The sequence below is a fragment of the Ranitomeya variabilis genome, chromosome 3, assembly GCF_051348905.1.
Source record: "Ranitomeya variabilis isolate aRanVar5 chromosome 3, aRanVar5.hap1, whole genome shotgun sequence".
In the NCBI taxonomy this organism is placed as follows: domain Eukaryota; kingdom Metazoa; phylum Chordata; class Amphibia; order Anura; family Dendrobatidae; genus Ranitomeya; species Ranitomeya variabilis.
Window position 1 is genome coordinate 27,371,036 of NC_135234.1, and position 15,457 is coordinate 27,386,492.

Below are 15,457 nucleotides of genomic sequence, written 5' to 3' on the forward strand. Positions count from 1 at the left end.
TAAGATACAATCTGGTTTCTTCATGCAGCGCCCCAGAGTCCTGGTCGTTGCAGTACTGTGGCTCCGCCACTATGGGGAGCCATGGTACGTCTGATGGCACTGAAGGAGTTCATCTGACCAGGTATCACAGTCACCAATACATTTCACAGCCGGGCCACCAGGGGGAGCTAAGGGTACTATTCATTAGGCCACTCCCCACCATTGTGGGTAAACTGGGGGTCAGGCAGGAAGTTAGGAGAGAAAGCTGACTGGATTAGACCAGGCAACACCTTGTGGCAGAGGGTGTTGCAGGGGAAGAGACGGTAGGGCCTCTGTCAGGTTTGGGACCCTGATGGAGACCTGGCTACAGGAAAGAAAGTAACGGGACCGTGCCTGCACTGAGAAGCGGCGGTGCCCTAAGGAAGGACTAGAAGAGAGATATATTGTGCTGAGTGAGAAACGAGATCGAAGCAATAGGAGTATACCAGTAGGAGTCGTGCTGTTAGACCGAGGCAACATCCTACTGAGGCGCACAACCGGTGGCCGGAACGCCGAGAGAGTATTATAACACTGAGCTTCAAGCAATACTCTAAACAGCGGCAGGACAGTCAGTCTCAGGCGGGCTGTCCGACTCAAATCACCTATGAAGTCTTGGGGGGCAACTTGTGGAGAGGGGCGACTCTAGGGTCCCGGAAGAGCTCCGAGCCTACCCGTCAAACGGGTGCCGTTCCAACCAGATCAACAGGGAGGGACGGAGGATTAGCAGAACATCTTCTAATCGAGTTGTGAGGGAACTTAAGAAACAGACACAACAGTTGTGGGGTACTTTCCGTAAGCACAGCAGGGAAGGACTACAACACATAGCGCTAAGAAGGAAGGCACTGATTTCCACCTGCAAAGTGAACTCTGGAGGTGCCATTGGACCGGCCGGACTTGCGCAGCCTGGTGATCTGGATTCCGGACTGAGGACCCAGAGATCTTCAGTAAAGAGGTAAAGAGACTGCAACCTGGTGTCCTCGTTATTTACCGCGACCTGCACCCCACAACTGCACCATTATCCACACTTATTGCACTGGACGTCCCCCACTGACAGACAGGGCCACGGACCGGGTCTAGCCACCGTGACAACCCCAGAACAGAGACTCAGAGACCCGGCGCCGGGTACCCCTCGGCCCTGCGGCGGTGTGGGGGCGCTCCATTCACATAGCCTTATTAACGTCAAAGTGACCTTAACGTTTATGGCTAAAGGTAAACGGATAGTAACCAACAGGTTGTTCCTCGCACACTAATCGTCTTCCATGCTGTTACACACACTAACTGTACAGTCTCTTTAGTATTTTGTAGTTTTCTCTCCATACCCTTATAGCTAACTTCTGAATTCCCTGCCTCTGCTTTTATACAGGCTATAATAGTCCATTCTGATTGGTTGTGCTATTCCATGTGATATGATAGCAGTAGGGCATTATGGGGAAGCCCCCACCCAGTTGCACCTGACTATTATGTGAGACTTGTCTGGTTGAAGCAATCAATTCTTCTACAATATGTAACATATCATTTCCATAAATAAATATTCAGAGAGAGAGAAGAGAATTTGCACATGTATATACCTTTTTATATAATGTAAATTTATATATTTATTTACATAAAGAGGTGAGATGACAACCACCTAGAGCAAGAACCAGTCAGACATCCAACAGCGTGTCAAGAACATGAAGAGCTGGACAACACCTGGCCCAGACGTGATCCACACCTACTGGCTAAAGAAATTAACAGCGGTACATGAACGCATGGCAAAGTAGATGAACCATCTGCTAGAAGCAGGCCATCACCCAGCTTGGCCAACAGAAGGAAGAACAGTGCTGATCATGAAGAATCCTCACAAAGTAACAGTTCCATCCAACTACCGCCCAATAACCTGCCTTACAACAACAGGGAAACTCCCGTCAGGCATCATAGCCACCAAGCTACAGAACCATATGAACCAGTACATGAATCCAGCTCAGAAAGGCATTGGGACCAACACCAGAGGCTCTAAGCACCAGCTCCTAGTAGATAGAGCATTCGCTCAAGACTCAAAATCCAGACAGACCAATCTCAGCACAGCCTGGATTGACTACAGGAAAGCCTATAACTCATGCCACAAACATGGATCTGTGAATGCTTGCCTCTCTACAATGTCAACAAAAATCTAAGAACCTCCCTCAGAAACTCAATGGGGCAATGGAGAACAACATTGGAAGTCAACTCAAGACAACTAACACAAGTGACCATCAAATGCGGCATATACCAAGGTGATAAGGTGATACACTGTCCCCATTGCTGTTCTGCATCGTCTGGCTATGGATGCAAGTTCAAGAGTGGAAGCATCAGCAGCCACCTCCTCTACATGGATGACATCAAGCTGTATGCGAAAAAACGAACGAGACATCAATTCACTGATCCACCTGACAAGGATCTACAGTGAAGACATTGGGATATCTTTTGGACTGGAGAAGTGCGTCAGGTTGATCATGAAGAGAGGCAAGGTAGTCAAGACTTATGGAGCAGAATTATGAGCAGGACACATAGCAGATGTACAGACATGCTACAAGTACCTGGGCATCCAACAGGGATACTGTAACCACGATGACGAGGCAAGGAAAGCAGCAACATCCAAATACCATCAAAGGGTAAGACAGGTCCTCAAGAGCCAGCTCAATGGGAAGAATAAAATCTGCCCCATCAATACATATGCCCTGCCAGTTATCAGATACCCTGCTGACATAGTGTGCTGGCCAAAAGAAGAGATGGAAGCTGCAGATGTGAAGACACGAAAGCTCTTCACAATGCTTGGAGGTCTCCACCCTAAGCCTAACACCCAAAGATTGTATACCAACAGAAAGGAGGGTGGTCGAGGCTTGATAAGCATCCAAGCAACCAGATGAAGCAAGGAGTCTCCAGGAATACATCAGAAAAATGGCACCAGAAATGAGATGCCGAGAGAAAGTCTAAGGCAGCAATAACAACAGATCTGGAACGAAGAGCAGGAACATGAAGCGCCATGGCAAGACAAGCCGCTGCATGGGATGTACCATTGACAGATAATGGAGGTGGCTGACATGGAGAAATCCTACCAATGGCTGAAGAAAGCTGGACTCCAAGACAGCTTAGAGGCACTAATCATAGCGGCACAAGAGCAAGCACGAAGTACCAGGAATCTACCACACAAGAAAAGACCCAAGGTGCAGACTAGTCAAAGAACCCTCAGAAACCGTCCAACACATAGTGGCAGGATGCAAGATGCAAGAACCGCGTATACCAAACGCCACAACCAAGTAGCGAGAATTGTATACAGGAACATCTGCATAGCATATGGTCTCAGTCCCCCTAAGTCCAAGTGGAAGATCCCAGAGAAAGTGGTGGAGAATGAAAGACTAAAATCCTGTGGAACTTCAAGATCCAGACGGATAAGCAGGTGTTGGCTAACCAACCAGACTTTGTGATAGTAGACAAGGACCAGAAGACATCCATGATAATAGATGTGGCAGTACCAAATGACAGCAACATCAGAAAGAAGGAATATGAGAAGCTGGAGAAATACCAGGGCCTCAAAGGAGAACTGGAGAAGATGTGGAAGGTGAAGGCAACAGTGACTACAGTGGTGATAGGAGCACTTGGAGCAGTGACCCCTAAGTTGGAAGAATGGCTACAACAGATCCCAGGAGCAACATCTGAACTCTCTGTACAGATAAGCGCAATGCTGGGAACAACTAAGATCCTGCTCAGAACTCTCAAACTCCCAGGCCTCTGGTAGAAGACCCGAGAATGAGAAAGGACAAAAAAGACCACTCCCATTGGGGGTGAGAAGGAAGATTGTATATTTATATATATATTTATATATACAGACGTTTCCATCCGCTATATAAAAATACACATCTGCATGTTTTTCTCAATATCTGACATGGAATCAGAATAAACCTTTCCCCTTTTAGGTCAATTAGTTTTACCATAAGTATTAATATTTGCCAAATGCCAGAATAATGAGAGAGGGAATGTTTACATACACTAAGATTGCTATGCCTCTAAACCATTCTAGACTGCCCATATGATGATGACCTGTGTTTGAAAGCTTCTGATAGGTTTTTGGCAACATCTGAGTTAATTAGAGACACACCTGTGGATGTATTTTAATGTACACCTGAAACACACTGCTTCTTTGTGTATAATCTCAAGAAATCAGCCAAGATATCAAGAAAAAGAATTGTGGACTTGCACACGTCTGGCTCATCCTTGGGTACAATTTCAAGATACCTGAAGGTGCCTCGTTCATCTGTACAAACAATTATATGCAAATACAAACAAGATGGGAATGTCCAGCCATCATACCGCTCAGGATGGAGTCGGGTTCTGTGTCCCAGAGATTAATGAGCATATCAACCTAAGGACAAAAGCAAAAGACCTTGTGAAGATGATGGCGGAAGCTGGTAAGATTGTGTCAATATCCACAGTGAAACGAGTACTGTATCAACAAGCGCTGGAAGGCCACTCTGCCAGGAAAAAAACAGATTAATGTCTGCAAATGCACACATGAACGAAGACCTTAATTTTTGGAGACATGTACTGTGGTCTTATTAAACTAAAATTGAACTTTTTGGGCATATTGACCATCGTTACGTATGGAGGAAAAAGGGACAAGCTTGGGAGCCTAAGAGCACCATCCCAACTGTGAAACATGATGGTGGCAGCATTATGATGTGGGGTTGTTTTGCTGCAGGAGGGACTGGTGCACTTCACAAAATAGATGACATCATGAGAAAAGCAGATTATGTGGCAATACTGAAGCAGCATCTCAAGACATCAGCCAGGAAGTTAAAGCTTGGGCGGAAATGGCTTCAGGATAATAAAGTCAATGTTTTGGAGCGGCCATCACAAAGCCCTGATCTTAATCCTATTGAAAATTTATGGGCAAAGATGAAAAGGCCGATGTGAGCAAGGCGACCTACAAACCTGGATCACTACACCAGTTTTGTCAGGAGGAATGGACCCAAATTCCGACCAACTATTGTGAGAAGCTTGTGGAAGGAGATCCTAAACGTTCAACCAAAGTCATTCAGTTTAAGTGCAATGGTACCAAATACTAATGAAATGTATGGAAACTTTTGACTTTGCAGTGAGTAATCAAAATGCCTTAAAACATTCTCTCTCTCTCATTATTTTGGCATTTGGCAAATGTTAATAATTATGGTAATCCTAATTGTCCTAAAATGGGAAAGGTTTATTATGATTTCATGTCAGATATTGAGAAAAACATGCATATGTGTCTTTATATATAGTGTATGGAAATGACTGGTTTCAACTGTATGTGTATATACTGTATATACTGTATACTGCTCAAAAAAATAAAGGAAAACTTATGGAGTGCCCCGTCAGGGCAAGGGGTTACTCAGTACCGGGTCCTGCGGTTCACAGGGGGATGTCACGGTGGCTGACCCAGTCCGTGGCCCTGGAATGTCTGTGTAAAAGGGAAAGGTCTTTAAAGGGATAAAGTTTATGTTCGTGACGCCACCTGTGGTATTCGATCAGGGTGACCGACGCTCCTTTAAGGGGTCCGCTGGGGTGATGTTATGGCAGCTAGATGCTATACCTTCCCACAGGTGAAGTATATCCCCAGGGCTTCCCAGTGTGTAGATGGTAGAATGGTAAGAGGTGCAGTGAAGAGCAAGGACACAAGGTTGCAGTCTCTTTACCTTTACTGAAGACTTCAGCATCCACAGTCCAGGGCACCAGATCACAGGACAGGCAGAGTCTGGCCAGTTTGGAGGCAAGTCCAGAGTCCCCTTGTCCAGGTGGAAATCAATAGCCTTCCCTTGCACTGTAGTGGTGTAGTCCCTTACTGCATAAGCTTCAAATAAGGTCCTCACAGATGTGGTGTCTCTCTCTGTCCCCCGTAGTCGGATAGGACAAAACTCGTATGACTGGTGGCTTGAGGCTGTTTATAGGAACTCTAGCATGCCCCGGCCTCTGAGAGGTGCCACCGTGCCTCCTGGGTGTAAGTGCGGACAGGTAACATGCAATTAGCTGTTCTGCCGGTCTCTGAAGTAAGGCATAGAGGTCCTTACTAACTCGGTGTTCCGGCTACCGGTGTTCTGCGCTTTAGAAGGAGGCAGCCTGCTCCTGGCTGGTCCCCTTCTGGTATCCTCTCCTTTGCTTTGCCTTCCTTCACGCTCGCTGCAATACAATTCTGCCTTCAAAATGTCTCTCTCTGGGAGCTGCAGCTCTTAGGGCATGCACATCTTCGTGAACCCTCTCCTCCGTCCTCTGACAGGAATTTGCTCCTGCCAGGGACAGCTTCCCTGAAGAACTGCCTGACTTTCCATACAGACTACCAGTTATATATATATGGGGAGTCACCTAGTAAATAGGATCAAAAGCTCCCCCTGGTGGTCTGGACTATGAATGTGTTGCATGTTTGTGATACCTGGATGCAGTTATCCTTCCTTGCCTCCAAACGTAACATCACTCTCCCCGGGAGGAAAGCGACATTACTGCGATAACCAGGACCCTGGGGCGCCGCACTTAAACAACAGAATATAACTCCAAGTAAATCAAACTTCTGTGAAATCAAACTGTCCACTTAGGAAGCAACACTGTTTGACAATCAATTTCACATGCTGTTGTGCAAATGGAATAGACAACAGATGGAAATTATTGGCAATTATGAAGACACCCCCTATAAAGACCACAGACCACATCTCAGTACCAATGCTTTCTGGCTGATGTTTTGGTCACTTTTGAATGTTGGTTGTGCTTTCACACTCGTGGTAGCATGAGACAGACTCTATAACCCACACAAGTGGCTCAGGTAGTGCAGCTCATTCAGGATGGCACATCAATGCAAGCTGTGGCAAGATTTGCTGTGTCTGTCAGCGTAGCGTCCAGAGGCTGGAGGCGCTACCAGCTGACAGTCCAGTACACCAGGAGACATGGAGGGGGCTGTAGGAGGGCAACAACCCAGCAGTAGGACCGTTATCTCAGCCTTTATGCAAGGAGGAACAGGAGGAGCACTGCCAGAGCCCTGCAAAATGGCAAAATTACCTCCAGCAGGCCACAAATGTGCATGTGTCTGCACAAATGGTTAGAATCCTACTCCATGAGGATGGTCTGAGTGTCTGACGTCCACAGATGGGGGTGGTGCTCACAGCCCAACACCGTGCAGGACGCTTTGCATTTGCCACAAAACACCAGGATTGGCAAATTCGCCACTGGCGCCCTGTGCTCTTCACAGATGAAAGCAGGTTTACACTGAGTACATGTGACGTGACAGAGTCTGGAGACACCGTGGAGAGCGATCTGCTGCCTGCAACATCCTTCAGCATGAACGGTTTGGCAGTGGATCAGTAATGGTGTGGGGTGGCATTTCCCTGGAGGACCGCACAGCCCTCCATGTGCTTGCCAGAGGTAGCCTGACTGCCATTAGGAACTGAGATGAGATCCTCAGATCCCTTGTGAGGACATATGCTGGTGCGGTTTGCCCTGGGTTCCTCCTAATGCAGGACAATGCCAGATCTCATGTGGCTGGAGTGTGTCAGCAGTTCCTGCAAGATGAAGGCATTGAAGCTATGGACTGGCCCGCCCGTTCCCCAGACCTGAATCCGATTGAACACATCTGGGACATCATGTCTCGCACCATCCACCAACGTCACGTTGCACCACAGACTGTCCAGGAGTTGGCGGATGCTTCAATCCAGGTCTGGGAGGAGATCCCTCAGGAGGCCATCCGCTGCCTCATCAGGAGCATGCCCAGGCATTGTATGGAGGTCATTCAGGCACATGTAGGCCACACACTCTACTTAGCATCATTTCCTTGTTTTGACGCATTTTCACTAAAGTTGTACCAGCCTGTAATTTGATTTTCCACTTTAATTTTGAGTATTGTTCCAAATCCAGGCTTCCATTGGTTAATAAATTTGATTTCTGATTTCCATTGATGATTTTTGTGTCATTTTGTTGTCAGCACATTCAACTTTGTACAGAGCAAAGTATTCAATGAGAATATTTCATTCATTCAGATCCAGGATGTGTTATTTGAACGTTTCCTTTATTTTTTTGAGCAGTAGGTGTATATGTGTATATATATATATATATATATATATATATATATATATATATATATATATATATATAGTATCAAAAGAAGAAGGCAGCACTCCATTACTTCCAGAAATGCAGGGTTTATTCAGACCCACATATCAGTGCCAGTGCGACGTTTCAGCTCTACTGAGCTTTTCTCAAGCTTGAGAAAAGCTCAGTAGAGCTGAAACGTCGCACTGGCACTGATATGTGGGTCTGAATAAACCCTGCATTTCTGGAAGTAATGGAGTGCTGCCTTCTTCTTTTGATACTATGAAAAGTGGATGACCGGTGGACAGGTTGCCTGGAGGCTTTGCACCCGTAGATAAGTAATACTGTTGTGCTGTTCCTTTTTTTATGAATATATATATATATATATATATATATATATACATATGTATTCTCACCTCTCTCTTTGTTTAGGAATTCAATAGTCCTGGTGAATTAGTAATATTTGTTTATGGAAATACCGTACTATGTTACATATTGTAGAAGAATTATATATGGGCACCCCTGCTATGACCTGCTACATAGACAAAGAGATAAAAGATACTTACCTATAGCCACCACTAGGAGGAGCTTAACAGCTTACCGCATACACATTCATTATGCAGCATATTGTAGAATCCCCCTAGTGGTGACTGCAGGCAGAAAAAGTTTTCACATCTCAATCTGTCACTATGGAGGGTGATATGAAACTGTGTAATAATAATAATAATCTTTATTTTTATATAGCGCTAACATATTCCGCAGCGCTTTACAGTTTGCACACATTATCGTCGCTGTCCCCGTTGGGGCTAACAATCTAAATTCCCTATCAGTATGTGTACAAAAAATAATCTCAGACTGCTGTAAGATTTAAAATAAATAAAGTGAAATTAATGTATTCACTTTAACGCTAATAACCCTTATAGTGTTTAGTAGTAAAATGTCTTCTTTTATACACATATCTACAGATTAAACAGATAATAAGAAACTACATAACGAAACAAGAGACCATTAATCTGGCCGTGGTTCCCTGTAATGTGGATATAGCGACAACAGAAGTTCTAGAAATGGCGCGAGAGGTGGATCCAACCGGAGAGCGAACTATAGGTAATATAAATAGTGATGGGTCCTTCCGTTATTTTCCTCCAACTGTTAGAAGAATTCGTCACTGATTCTGTAATTCTTCCAGTAAGATGATCATGGTGAAAGCCTGAAGAACACTATGACGAACACCGGACAGGTTAATGTCCAACATGTGACGGATTCTCCACCATCATCAATTTTGTTAATTAAAACCTTCCTGAGCTGAGATCTATGGCAGCAAATATTAGAAAAGTATATGCCTGACATAAGCCTAAACAAAGTCCATCCATTGGTCGTCTGTTGTCCATAAGATCCTATGCTAAGAAATGTACCCTCACCGGCCACTTTATTAGGTACACCATGCTAGTAACGGGTTGGACCCCCTTTTGCCTTCAGAACTGCCTCAATTCTTCGTGGCATAGATTCAACAAGGTGCTGGAAGCATTCCTCAGAGATTTTGGTCCATATTGACATGATGGCATCACACAGTTGCCGCAGATTTGTCGGCTGCACATCCCAAAGATGCTCCATACAAGGCAGGATGGATCCATGCTTTCATGTTGTTTATGCCAAATTCTGACCCTACCATCCGAATGTCGCAGCAGAAATCGAGACTCATCAGACCAAGCAACGTTTTTCCAATCTTCTACTGTCCAATTTCGATGAGCTTGTACAAATTGTAGCCTCAGCTTCCTGTTCTTAGCTGAAAGGAGTGGTACCCGGTGTGGTCTTCTGCTGCTGTAGCCCATCTGCCTCAAAGTTCGACGCACTGTGCGTTCAGAGATGCTCTTAGGCCTACCTTGGTTGTAACGGGTGGCGATTTGAGTCACTGTTGCCTTTCTATCAGCTCGAACCAGTCTGCCCATTCTCCTCTGACCTCTGGCATCAACAAGGCATTTCCGCCCACAGAACTGCCGCTCACTGGATTTTTTTTCTTTTTCGGACCATTCTCTGTAAACCCTAGAGATGGTTGTGCGTGAAAATCCCAGTAGATCAGCAGTTTCTGAAATACTCAGACCAGCCCTTCTGGCACCAACAACCATGCCACGTTCAAAGGCACTCAAATCACCTTTCTTCCCCATACTGATGCTCGGTTTGAACTGCAGGAGATTGTCTTGACCATGTCTACATGCCTAAATGCACTGAGTTGCCGCCATGTGATTGGCTGATTAGAAATTAAGTGTTAACAAGAAGTTGGACAGGTGTACCTAATAAAGTGGCCAGTGAGTGTATATTAAACTGGATAATTTTGTCAGATGCCATCATTTGGCTATTTGTCTCCCAAAGGTGAAGGGCAATCAACTCCTTTAGTTTCAGGCAGTCCGTAGTCCACTCTTACTTGCCTCCAGCCTCTCAGGGAAGGGGAGGAAGGGGATGCAGCTGCAGCTTTTTACCACTGGGGTAGTGAGGAGGAGGTGCAGTGGAGTGAAATATCTTATTGGCTCAGAGCACTGACATCACACCAAAATGTATACGCCCCGTCATGTACAGGAAAAAAAAGCATTTTATTGCAATCAGAAGATGCAAAATCCTCATTAATAAATATTTCTACAACAACGCATTAGATGAAAAAAAAAGAAACAGGTCACGACGAGCAATAAATACTTAGCAAACCTGAAAAACAAGAATGAAATATATAAGGTCTGAAAGGGCAGAAGACGTAAAAAACAGACATTGCGGTAATTATTTTTTTATATGTGATACCAATTAAAAAATATATATATATATATATATATATATATATATATATATATATATATATATATATATATATATATTTTTTTTTTAACAGTACAGACCAAAAGTTTGGACACACCTTCTCATTTAAAGATTTTTCTGTATTTTCATGACTATGAAAATTGTACATTCACACTGAAGGCATCAAAACTGTGAATTGACACATGTGGAATTATACACAAAAAAGTGTGAAACAACTGAAATTATGTCTTATATTCTAGGTTCTTCAAAGTAGCCACCTTTTGCTTTGATGACTGCTTTGCACACTCTTGGCATTCTCTTGATGAGCTTCAAGAGGTAGTCACCGGGAATGGTTTTCACTTCACAGGTGTGCCCTGTCAAGTTTAATAAGTGGGATTTCTTGCCTTATAAATGGGGTTGGGACCATCAGTTGTGTTGTGCAGAAGTCTGGTGGATACACAGCTGATAGTCCTACTGAATAGACTGTTAGAATTTGTATTATGGCAAGAAAAAAGCAGCTAAGTAAAGAAAAATGTGTGGCCATCATTACTTTAAGAAATGAAGGTCAGTCATTCCGTAATATTGGGAAAACTTTGAAAGTGTCCCCAAGTGCAGTAGCAAAAATCATAGAGTGCTACGAAGAAACTGGCTCACATGAGGACTGCCCCAGGAAAGGAAGACCAAGAGTCACCTCTGCTTCTGAGGATAAGTTTATGCGAGTCACCAGCCTCAGAAATCGCAGGTTAACAGCAGCTCAGATTAGAGACCAGTTCAATGCCACACAGAGTTCTAGCAGCAGACACATCTCTACAGCAACTGTTAAGAGGAGACTTTGTGCAGCAGGCCTTCATGGTAAAATAGCTGCTAGGAAACCACTGCTAAGGACAGGCAACAAGCAGAAGAGACTTGTTTGGGCTAAAGAACACAAGGAATGGACATTAGACCAGTGGAAATCTGTGCTTTGGTCTGAGGAGTCCAAATTTGAGATCTTTGGTTCCAACCACCGTGTCTTTGTGCGACGCAGAAAAGGTGAACAGATGGACTCTACATGCCTGGTTCCCACCGTGAAGCATGGAGGAGGAGGTGTGATGGTGTGGGGGTGCTTTGCTGGTGACATTGTTGGGGATTTATTCAAAATTGAATGTATACTGAACCAGCATGGCTACCACAGCATCTTGCAGCGGCATGCTATTCCATCTGGTTTGCGTTTAGTTGGACCATCATTTATTTTTCAACAGGACAATGACCCCAAACACACCTCCAGGCTGTGTAAGGACTATTTGACCAAGAAGGAGAGTGATGGGGTGCTACGCCAGATGACCTGGCCTTCACAGTCACCAGACCTGAACCCAATCGAGATGGTTTGGGGTGAGCTGGACCGCAGCGTGAAGGCAAAAGGGCCAACAAGTGCTAAACATCTCTGGGAACTCCTTCAAGATTGTTGGAAGACCATTCCCGGTGACTACCTCTTGAAGCTCATCAAGAGAATGCCAAGAGAATGCAAAGAAGTCATCAAAGCAAAAGGTGGCTACTTTGAATAAAAGACATAATTTCAGTTGTTTCACACTTTTTTGTTAAGTATATAATTCCACATGTGGTAATTCATAGTTTTGATGCCTTCAGTGTGAACGTACAATTTTCATAGTCATGAAAATACAGAAAAATCTTTAAATGAGAAGGTGTGTCCAAACTTTTGATCTGTACTGTGTATATATATATATATATATATATATATATATATATATATATATATATATATATGTAATGTCTCACAGCTGACATGCTTCTGATTGGTGTCCACTTTTTCCATTTTCCATTCTGACCTTCATGAAGACTTCTCCTAACCATGACTTGTCTGCAGAGTTTGCAGCACAGACACATTTGACCTCTTATGTCCCCATTTGTTCCCAACCGACACCTACTTCCCATCCCGGCGGAACCTCCGATTGTGTGCCTGGCCCCCTGCCCTTGAAATAAAAAAATATTAAAAACTTAAAGTCCTCATTGGTTGATAGTCCTATTAATGGCTAACTGAAAAGGTATAAACCACTGGGCACTCTCAATTTTTAATATTTTTCTATCTATTGGCTAACCTAACTTTGGTTCCCTGGCCAAGCGCAGGAGATGTAATGCAGTGACATTATTGCAGTGTCTGCACCAGGATGATGATGTCCTGTGTGGGTTTGCTGTCCTGGGGGGTTTGGGGCAGGCTTAAAGAAAACCATGGGTTACAAAACAGAGAATGGTGGAACCATCGCTTATCTTAATTTCCACAATATACAAGTGGGCAGAGGGCGGCCTCCACTCATATTCCCCCACTCCGGTTGTTACACCTGTGAACACAATATATCAATACCTTTATATTTGTGCTGTACTTTTCCTACAGGAGTCCTGACTAAACCAGACCTGGTAGACGCAGGTGCTGAAAGTGAAGTTTTACGTGTAGTCCAAAACAAGGTGTACCGCCTTAGTAAGGGCTACATGATGGTCAAGTGTCGGGGACAAAGGGAGATAAAAGAAAAAATCTCCCGTGAAGAAGCCATACAAAATGAGAAGAATTTTTTTGAAACCCATGAACACTTCAGGTAAAGATTATAAGGGTGCAAATGGTCTGGGCAGGAGACCCTACGTAGTTTAAGGGATGAGCCGATTCCAGATATGTTTTTGAGTTGGAGGCCACATGAGGTGGTTGGGACATGTGGGTTGAAAGACATGGCTGAATCCAAAGGTGATATCCTAACCTTCTGTCTCGGAACATGATGGGGGTATATTTATATGTGTATTGGCCCTCCGATGCTTGGATGGGTTGGTGTCTGCATCACACATAGTTCATGAAGGTACCATTGTTTTATTTGTAGCGTTCTTTTGAAGGAAGGACAGGCCACCATACCTCACCTGGCAGAAAGTCTCACCAAAGAGCTGGTGTGCCATATCTCCGTAAGTATGAAAAGTCGGTTAGTTATTCCCTACACGGACATACTGTAGAGTCCTCTAATATAGATGTCATCAATCGAGGTCTTCAATATCAGATAGGGAGCAGGGGTCTGACTCCTGGCACCACCACTGATCACCACCACTTCGGAAGTGGCACAACTCTGTACATCGTGGTACTACAAGTTCTCTCCCACTCTAGTGAATGAAAAGCCCTAATTAATTTTTAACCTATGGAAGATAGAGCACCAGATTGTTCAGAAGGGTACATGATGATGCCTTAAGGGGGTTGTCTAATGAAAACACCTTTTCTAGATAGACAATGGTGTGGTGATCAGTCGATTCTGCTGGTGCAGACAGGGACAAGGTTGGGGATGTGCAGAGGGGAATTTTCTCCTCTTATTGCATCCCATATTGTGCACATTTTGCCTTAACCATGGTATTTAGTCTCGGGGCTGTGCAGCCACATGCTTCTTTGCCTACCAATTTGCAGCTGCATCCATCTATACATTTTTCTATGAAGACCATTGGACGGTGTAATGGATGGATGAACTGACCGTGTTTGCCATTTAGCGAACTGCTCTTATACTATAGCCCTTCTTTCAATAAGAGGAGCAAGAGCCGAGTCCTCCCCAAATAAAGTCTTTACTGTTAGCGCAATGATTAATGATCATACATTTTTTGGGAGGATTATGTAGTAACTTTTGGCTATTTTATTCTTTTTTACCATTCTTTTTCTCTTTTCTGATGTAAACATTTGCTTTTCTAGAAAATATTACCCAATATAGAACAACAGATCAGTAGTAAGCTCCGGGAGGCAGAGGAGCAGCTGAGAAAGATCGGCAGAGGCGTCCCCGACACAGACGAGGAGAAGTCTTATTTTCTTATATCAGTAAGTACATAGTAAAGGGGAGGCCTTTTTAAAACCTATTTTCCAGTACCCACATCCGACATTCAGGACCCTCATCTGTAATAGAGGTCAGAAAGCAACTTCAACAGCGTCATGTATTACACTGCACGTTCAAGCATTATAAAAGAAGAGGAAAACCGACCAAAAAGTCCCAAAAATATTTTTATTGCTTACATAAAGTTAAAATCAGAGATAACAATGGGACATAGTGCATAAGTACAATACCAGATTGCATAAATAAAAAGTATAAAAATTGCAAGGACGCACATCCACATGTGAAGAGTACATAAAAAGCCCGAAGGGCAATTGCTTTAAAGTGCAAAATGTATAGTGCTTGAAAAGTAAAAATATATATATATATATATATATATATATATATATATATATATATATATACACTGTATATATATATATATATATATATATATTAGGGAATACCACACCAAAAAATCAAAAACCAAAAAATGTACAAAACAGAATACAAAAATGTCTTTTGGTGAAAAAATAGGATAATGCAATTGAAGCAATCAGTGCTAAAATATTGGTAAGTGCAAGGATAAGGTGCAAGTGCTGAAGCAATGTGATTTGGACAGATGGAGGGACCAAACTCAGTGAAAATAAGTTCAAAAGTACATAAATTGTGGCCAATAATATACTTACACAAGTAATGCAGTCCCTCACACTGTGGATGGTGTGCCAACCCGACGCGCGTTTCGGCTTGTAGCCTTCGTCAGGGTCTAGCCTTACTACCAGAGTCCT

General features: G+C 43.7%; 1 protein-coding gene across 2 annotated transcripts in view; it reads left to right on the top strand.

The window, feature by feature from the left end:
- Positions 1–15,457, top strand: part of LOC143815039 (interferon-induced GTP-binding protein Mx-like) — a 72,648-nt gene that overhangs the window by 21,084 nt on the left and 36,107 nt on the right. For both annotated transcript variants that reach the window (XM_077293846.1, XM_077293845.1), the window contains 4 exons: positions 9,045–9,183; positions 13,244–13,442; positions 13,716–13,794; positions 14,558–14,680. In XM_077293846.1, coding sequence (XP_077149961.1) covers positions 9,045–9,183; positions 13,244–13,442; positions 13,716–13,794; positions 14,558–14,680 — 540 coding nt within the window. The remainder of the gene's footprint in view (positions 1–9,044; positions 9,184–13,243; positions 13,443–13,715; positions 13,795–14,557; positions 14,681–15,457) is intronic.